This window comes from Egretta garzetta, unplaced genomic scaffold (assembly GCF_000687185.1).
Source record: "Egretta garzetta isolate BGI_Z169 unplaced genomic scaffold, ASM68718v1 scaffold287, whole genome shotgun sequence".
In the NCBI taxonomy this organism is placed as follows: Eukaryota; Metazoa; Chordata; class Aves; order Pelecaniformes; family Ardeidae; genus Egretta; species Egretta garzetta.
In genome coordinates, this window is record NW_009260435.1 from 10,465,847 (window position 1) to 10,474,321 (window position 8,475).

General features: G+C 36.7%; 1 protein-coding gene across 3 annotated transcripts in view; it reads right to left on the reverse strand.

The window, feature by feature from the left end:
- Window positions 1-273: 273 nt before the first annotated feature.
- The window catches only part of LOC104130902 (tropomodulin-3), a 23,446-nt gene continuing 15,244 nt past the window's right edge, over window positions 274-8,475 (reverse strand). For all 3 annotated transcript variants that reach the window (XM_035899463.1, XM_035899462.1, XM_009644000.2), the window contains exons 4-10: window positions 8,180-8,302; window positions 7,492-7,581; window positions 6,835-6,965; window positions 5,530-5,637; window positions 3,920-4,063; window positions 3,422-3,566; window positions 274-968 (exon numbers count right to left, since the gene is read on the reverse strand). In XM_035899463.1, coding sequence (XP_035755356.1) covers window positions 937-968; window positions 3,422-3,566; window positions 3,920-4,063; window positions 5,530-5,637; window positions 6,835-6,965; window positions 7,492-7,581; window positions 8,180-8,302 — 773 coding nt within the window. In that variant the 3' untranslated portion in view covers window positions 274-936. The remainder of the gene's footprint in view (window positions 969-3,421; window positions 3,567-3,919; window positions 4,064-5,529; window positions 5,638-6,834; window positions 6,966-7,491; window positions 7,582-8,179; window positions 8,303-8,475) is intronic.

Sequence of the window (8,475 nt, forward strand, 5' to 3'; positions counted from 1 at the left end):
GTTAAGGCTGCTTTTCCTGTACAGAATTACGCAGAATTTAACAAATGCATGTCCACTACTTCTAGAGAAAATGATACTTATGAATGTAGATAAGGATTTATAAACAAACAATACAAACTAAATAATGCTGATGAACGCATGAAATTAGCCTAAAAACATATCCAGTTTAGATACAGAGCAAGATACAGTTATGGGACTTTTTTCAAAAGACGTTAAATGTTTGAGTGTAATAGGAAAACTGTCATCTTGCGCACCAAAAAAAAAGTAGGAGCCGTGCAAGGCTTCTACTTTTTATTAGTCCCTCAAATCTGTCAGGAGAAGTCCTTAGCCAATTTATTTTTGTTTGGTTTAAAGGGATGTCTTTAATCACAGTATCAAGAACTAATAAAAAATAAAAAAGTAGAATTACAAATAAGATAGCTGTGAAAGATTTCAGTGCATATGAACAAGGCTGAACAGCTCTACACAATGACACCAACTGTTGTGTGAAGAATCCTTTATCACTAATGCATTGTTTTCAAGAATATACACACCCCTCCACGTAAATAAGCACCCCCAGATTTTCTTACAAACATTTCAATTGGGTCATTCTCTACCCAATGACCTTGAATGTCCCATTCTTTGACTACAGACAATTATACCATTGATTTGCAATTACATTTTTAGTAGAAAGCACAGCCAAAGTCTTGAAATGCAAAAAAGTTCTTAAAAAAACCCGAAGACTATGGTACAGAGACTGGTGCAGTTACTGTGTCTCAATCTGAAAAACGTGATGCATACCAGCAGATTATTAATATAGCTTTGCTTTAAAAGGAATGGGGTTTCCAGTCTTTTCCCTTCTAACCCAGGTAAATGTAGTCCAAGATTGCCAAAGCCCACGGTGATGAGCGTGCCTTGATGACCCTTGAACTCTCCACACAGTTTTGACAAGATCTGCTAGTTGTCTCCTTCAACCCTTCGCTTGCGAACTGTAACAAGAGAGAAGAAAACCCTGGTTTACGATTTTATCAGTGTAACTACTTCTCATATTTCTACAACATCAACAAGGTATTTTGCCGCATAAAGTTTCACACAGCACAACTTACAGTAATTAACACTTAGTATTATCCATCATTTTAAGCTTATGCTTTAGCAGTGCTTATTATTCATGAACAGCTTAAAATATTTGTGAGGAGAGGCTTGCGGGAGACATTAATCATTTTATGTTTGGTAAGCAGATTTAGCCAGTACTCTTTTTCTAGATTGCAGTTTTCTGGTGGTGGAGAATTAAGTTTACATGGCTTCAAAAGAAACAGTACAAGTTTATTCAGTATATATAATATGACTTATACACTCAGAAAAAAAAAAGTTACATTCAATAGCTTAAAACATTCAATTTATTGATAAAAAAAATTCCAATTGTCAGAAAATGCGAGAGCAACAAAAATTTGTGAATAAAATCACTATAAGCGCACATATTGTTTAGACTTAAGAGTATGCAAGATTGACTGAATGACTGGAGTTTTGCTCAATATTTGTAGTATTTTTAATTGATACTTTCTTTTTCTCCTACCAAATTGTGGCTTCCTGTTCTGTGCAGACAGAACAAATGAGGCTAAGGGTCTTAGAAATTGTATAGGGCATCTCCATTTTGTTTAAAAGAGTCGAGCAAGCACATCTGTATAATAAGAAAGTGATTCTGTTCTCAAATCCACTCATTGGAAATGATGTGGTTTTACAGATAGTTGCAATCTGAGTTGATCTTCTTTACCATCAGATCAGAATTACAGAGGGAAAGCTGTCTTGTTTCCCCTCCCTCTCCCTGTCTCCAGAAATGCTTCAGATACAGTCTAAAGAAACAATCCAAATCGGATCATACTAGAATTTTACTCTTTACAAGGCCAACATATTGCTCACTTTGAGAGTAACCCACAGACTTAGCTCCATTTGAATACAAATCATTTTCATCGCTGACAGAAGTTACACATGCCTGCTTTCATCAAATCGCAAGAACAGACGGAACAGTTTCCAACCTTAGACTTCTCCAATCATGCAGTTAAAGCCAACATGTACACAGGTTCAGACAAAGAAAAGGGAAGCAGTACAACTCAAATAAGGTACTGCTTTTGATTCGACAAGGGAGAAGGAAGATGTAGTCTATTTTTGTAGAAGAAACATACAAAGACAGAAATGAGAGACTTTGAACACCTCAGTTTTCAGTGCTCAGTACCCAGCTGGGTATTCAGAGTAACCTGGCTCTGTAGCTTCAGGGCTGGAGAGATGAAAAGGTATTTGCAGAAACTTTTACTCGCATACTCCAGACTAAGAAAGCAAAGAGAAAAAAGGCAAGATATCAATAGAAACATAGAATTCCAACAGTCAAATGCTAAAATGAGAACTAGTGAAAAGAGAAGCCTTAAAAGAAAGTAGAGACACCTGAAGCATTATGACAAAATAAAGAGAATAACTGGTTTAGAATCTATTTTGAGAAACAGTTATACCGCGTCAGAGTGCCTTTCTTCTCTCTCTGTGCTCTATTCTGTTATTCCTCCTCCATCTCTCAGAGGTATTCTCCTCCACTTTAAACTTTACTCAGAGGGGAAGCAGATCTTTAAACTAAATTCCAATTTCCTATGTCATTCCTGCAAATGTATTCCTCTACTACTACTACTACTACTACTAGACTGCCTGGCGAGATTTCATGCTGATGAGACGTGTAATCCTTACCACAAAGCATCTAAAGCCAAAAAGTTTAATTAAATGGAGTTTCAAAATGTACTTCTATTTAAATAGATCGACCACATTATCTTGTTGTAGCCAAGAGCTTCAATTACTTGACATTATTATACAATTTCCATTCACGTGCTATGTTATTAACCAATTTTCTGCTGGCCCATTTAGTTAGGATTCTAACAGATGAGCTCCAACAACACTTACTGCAGCAAATAAAGATGCCGCAGGGAAGCCACCCGTGCACAAGCAGAACCATGAGGGAAGAGGGGACCCAGTCCCAGCCTCTGCACATGACAATACGCCCAGTTTCCTCGCTCAAGCAATCCAGATGAGACTGAGTGTACTGGCATTGAAGAGGGCATTCTGCACTATTCATTTCAAAGAAACGATGAATCTTATCTGATTTAAACTAATCAAAACTATTATTTCCCCCCACCTTGGCCACCACTCACGTGGTATTTGAATGTTCTTGTTCTAGACTATGCTAAAAATCCTCAACTCATACACCTGAGCACTCTGCCACAAAATGAAAGGATAACATCAAGCAGCAAGAGAAGAGTAGGAGTAAAGCACAGAGAAGTCTGAAACTGGCCTACTTGTACTTTGCTATCCTGGTTACGTCAACGGAAAAGCAGAGAAAACAGACACCTTTAAAACCTGTGCCACACACACATTCATTTAGTAGTCACTCCCTACTGACAGGTCTTACCCAAATCATTATTTTTTGTGATAGCTGCAGCTGCCCTGGCTCGAGGTCCCTGTTGTGTGAAATGGTATCCAAATTTGAGGATCTTGGTGTTTTCTTCAAGCATCTTGGCAATTTCTACTTCTGCAACTGTGCCCAGCTGCTGCCTCTGTTAAAATAAAAGGTACACAAAGACAATAGAGCTTACGTGTATTCACCCTAAAAGAGATCAGAATTCTTTCATCATATTAGTCAGTAATGCTTAGCTTAATTTTGATTAACCTAAGAGGCAGAAGGTCATAAAATAGGTTTGTGCACTTTAAAGCACAAGCAAGCACAGAAGTGACCAGGAATCTACTTCAGCTGGATGCTTCTGAGAATTTTAAGGACAATCATGGGGTTAAGATATTTAAAGGTAAAATATTTTTGAAAGTTTATCACAAGCTGCCTTCTAAAAATATTCAGTCAGCTGGGATAGACTGATTTTAATTATGATATTACCACCACCACCACCTCACTTACCTGATTATCAATTTTGATCTCTGTCAGTGTTTCATTGTCTTTCAGTGCATCAACCAGTGCCAAAATTCCGACTCCAGTGATGAAGTTTGATTCTATGTTTAAACTTTTTAATTTTGTGTTTACTCTCAGCATATCTGCAAGAGCCTTTGAATATAAGAAAGCACCATTAAACTTTTGAATTTTGCTACAGTACATCATAGGACACAGTGATAACCATTTCCACTAACTATTTCAATAGGAGCAACAAGTTCAGAGAGGCACAGTGTAACTTTGCAAGTTTTCACTTATTGTTTGAGACTGAAGCGAGTCTTCAATGAGGCATTATCTACATCCCCCTTTTTAATAGTATTTAGTCAAAAAAAGGCCTGTCTTCCTCTTCTTACAATCTAAACAGCTACACAGAATATAAATTGTCTGAAATTAGCATATTGGACCAATTCCATTTTGTAAGCCTTCACAGCACAGAATGAATAATGCAAGCTGCTAAGAAAAGGCCAAGGAAAGGCGTTAGTCAACTGAAAGGAGAATTAGATAGGGTTAATTTGTAAACAGGAGATCTGACTGTCAAATGCTTGTGTCTACAGATTTGGTAGGAAGAGGTAAAATTCAAAGCTCTAAGCACAGTACCAGCACGTAGCTAAAAGCACTCTTATGGGAATGGCATATACCTGACCTTATTTCTCAGAAAATAAGAAAACAAGTATAGGTAACTGCTGAGGTTTACTGTCATAAAAATCATAAGCTTTCAATTTTTTTTGTATCGTCACAATGTAAAAAACACCCAAACAAAACCACACCTGGGAAAACAAGCCTTTATAGATTTTTATTACAGATGTTTCAGTTCTACTGAGAAGCAGCTTTTTAATTGACCCAAAACAAAGCTTTCAAATGTTTGTGTTCATTTAATGGAGTCCTTCAAACTAGTTTTCTTTCCAATTTGAAGCTAAAACACATGCAAAGGATTGTCCTGGCAAAACAGTTAGTGTTGTTTTCTTACCTCTTTATTTGCAAATAAATAGGGTACTGCTTTTGATTCAACATAGGAAAAACAGGACCAGATGGTAAGTACTTAAGTTTCAATTGTGTCAAACTAGATACCTTGACTAATACTATGCTTTATATGCCAATGCTTTAAGCCAATCTCTGGTAGCAGGGAGATCAGAGAAACAGGTGTTTTACAACTTTCTTCAACAAAAACTCTAGTTAGTTGAAAAAGATTATGAGCTTTTTCAGTCCTCAAACGTGCTCCTTTTAAAGTTAATTCTGAACATACTAATTTGTTCATGGAATGAACATCAGGAACTAAACAATTAGGAAAGACAGAAAAACAGGAAGGAGGTTAGCAAAATGAAAAATCAGGGGGAAGGGACTGGAAAAAAAGAATTCTCACTCATACATCTGATGCATTGCTGCATATTAGTCAACTAGTAATCATTTACCAACTTTGATACAACACAGGTTTGTTGAAGAAAACATACTTTACATTGTAATGGAATTTAGTAATTTTCATCCTGAAATATTTAACCAGGATTCAATTCAATCCCTCACCACTGTCTTTCCATCCTAACTTCCCTTGCACCCCACTTAAACACATTAGCAACAGTACTTACAACAGCAACAGGATCATTGCTTCGGGTGGCTGCAAGGCTAAAATTCTTCACATGCGTGTTGGTTTCCAAGGCTTTTGCAAATTCTTTCAGCGTTGGAATTGGTATGTTCTTGAATTAAAAATAGCATTTCACTCTCTCGAGATATACAAATCTATCCCCTCCCCCCCACCCTCTTTCGTTATCTTACTCTCTTTACAGGAAAACGTACTATAATGTTAACTATCACTGGTCTCCAGCAGTCTCAAAGGCCTACACATATAGCAAAGCTATATGTGAGATGCAATGGCTATTAGAATACCAGTTCTATAAAGCAAAGTCATTTTTACTACATTGATGCCATTGCCACAGGAGAAGCATTAAAAAAATATTTAGCTGACTTGGAACTGTTACTGAGCAAAATTTATACAAACTGAACATTCTGCTAACTATCAGCATCAAATTAATCTCTCACAAATATAAAAAGATTTAGAGCTTTAAACCGGTGAAACCATCAGCATTTCATTCTCTGTGTTCTATTAAGAGTAATTCCAGAATTTGCCAATTTATAGTTTGATAATTTTTAGTGTAGTAGCAACCAAGCTTAAAAGGAATAATTTTAGATAATTAATGAGGATAGCAAGTTTATCAGTTTATTATATCAGATACTTTGTTCTGTTGCCTTTTTAGGCATTTATTTTGGCTAGCATTTCTCTACCGTACAATATTCTTAAAGCATGTATTTTATTTTGTTCCTTTAGTAAGGGCAACAAATAGCCTAGGTCACCAGTGAGGCGGCAGCTAGCAGCCTGTCACTGCTCTAAGTCAGGAGTGCTATGGTTCCATTTTCTTTAATGCAAATATACAGAAGTTTTATTCATGTTTAAAAACACAACTGTTACACACATGAGCAGAAGCTGCCTTGACTGCGGACAGCTCTTTTGTACAAGAATCAGAAGGATGTCAGATACAAATATCACTTCGCTTGCAGTAAACTGAGAGCATGTTGCTTCAACAAGGACAAAGGATTCAAAGCAGCAGTTAACTCCACAATGGTGATCTGCTGGAACTGTTGCCAACTTGGCAGCAACAGAAATCTGGGCTGGCACTAAGAAAATCTAAGACTTTTTAAATACACATTTGGCAAAAGAAAGCAAGACGGCTTATCAGTTTAGCTCCAGGTTTCTGAGATTACACACACTGCAACATTTAGCAGAAAGGCTGCTGTGCTTAAAATCAGTCTATCGTGCTCTCTTGTAGACTTTTACAGCTTAAAATGACTTCTACTGGGAAAGAGAAGCATATTTACTGCAGACTTCGGGTAATTACCTTAATGTTATTTAGATTAACTTCAACAAGACGGGAATCATTATCTTTAATCCTTTGCAGTGTCTCCTCCACATTTGTGGGATTTGGCGGTTCATCAAAAACAGGCAACATTTTTTCACCTTTTACTATATCTGAAAAGGAATTTAATTGTAATCAAACAGGTCACATACTGTGAATTAATGATACACCGTGAATAAAGGATACACACGCTAAATATTTATTGTAAGATCACTTCATCAGTCTTTACATCTCTCCCCCACCCAAAAAGCACACCATCCTCTCCTGACCATATTTTCATCAAGTTCAGTTCTTTTCCTCGCAGCCTTTCTGCTTTTCTGGCACACCAGCTTTTTTCAGAAAGCACACAGGAGTTGAATTCAAAACACAAACATGAAACCTAAAACCCAACACGCACAAATGCATGTTTATACCTACTTTTATCCCCCCAAAGTGAATTAACTGCAGAATATTTTAGTGTAGATATATTTTAATTCCACTCTTGCCAGAACTCAATTAGCACTGTTATAGACATGCACATTTCCAATTCAAGACTGAATAGCCTATAAAGTATGCTAGTGCAACAGAAAATAGTTAATGCTATAGTAACTATGTGCAGTACAAAGAACTCATTTATCTAGCACTTGCGTACACACTTACTTGAGAAGCTGTCTTTGTCAATCCCATTACTGCTTCCCACTACATCACAGAACTGATTGTTTGTTATCAAGTTGGACATTCCCAGTATAGCTGTAAAAGGAGAAAAAGCAAAAAAACCAATTGTACCGTTCCTGAGTAATTCAGCTCACCTGCAGAATTCCTTTAAATAATAACAACTGATGTTTGTAAAACAGCCAGTTATCAGTACAATAAGCCATTCTATCTCTTAATAATTTAAAGTAGAAAAAAAAATTATAGACTTTTTAGTTGGCTTTCACATCTTAGAATGATTTGACCTCACCAAGTTCAAGCATCAAAGTTAAAAGTGCAGTTCAGTCACAAAAATCTTGACAGAAGCTTTAAGAATACGGGAACATAGCAACACATGCAAGAAAAAGCAGTGGTGTACACAACAAAAACCAGCCAGCTGGAGGAACAAACTTAATGGTTTTGAGTTTGAAAATCAGGTATCTTATGCAGGCCAAAATAATCTACCTTCCTATAAATTATCACAAATCGACAAAGATGATACGCTATAACCATGCTGGCATATAACATGTTCTAGTTTCTATCACAGCTACAGCTTCCCATAGTCACATTTCAGGTAACGCACACACTACCACATTAATTACAGATCTTTCTTGTCTAAATACGCACCAATCCATTCATACTTTTAAAAAAAACTAACCTGCAAGGTCACCCAATTCTGTGTCTGTGGCACTGGTCAAGGCTTCCTCCAGTTCTGGATCCAGAGAGAATTTTTCTTCTGTGTAAGACTGGACAGGCTTTTGCCTGGGGATAAATATTTTCCCTGGCGTAAAGAAAATGAAAAGTCTGATGTTACTTTGTACTATATAGCTACTTATCTTTAAATTTTTCTGTACTTAAGGAATACATATTACATTTAGTAAATCCCGAGAAGAGCACCAAGGACAACATAAAGGAATGAGGTTTCTTCTGTTTGTTCTTGAAAGTCAGAGATGA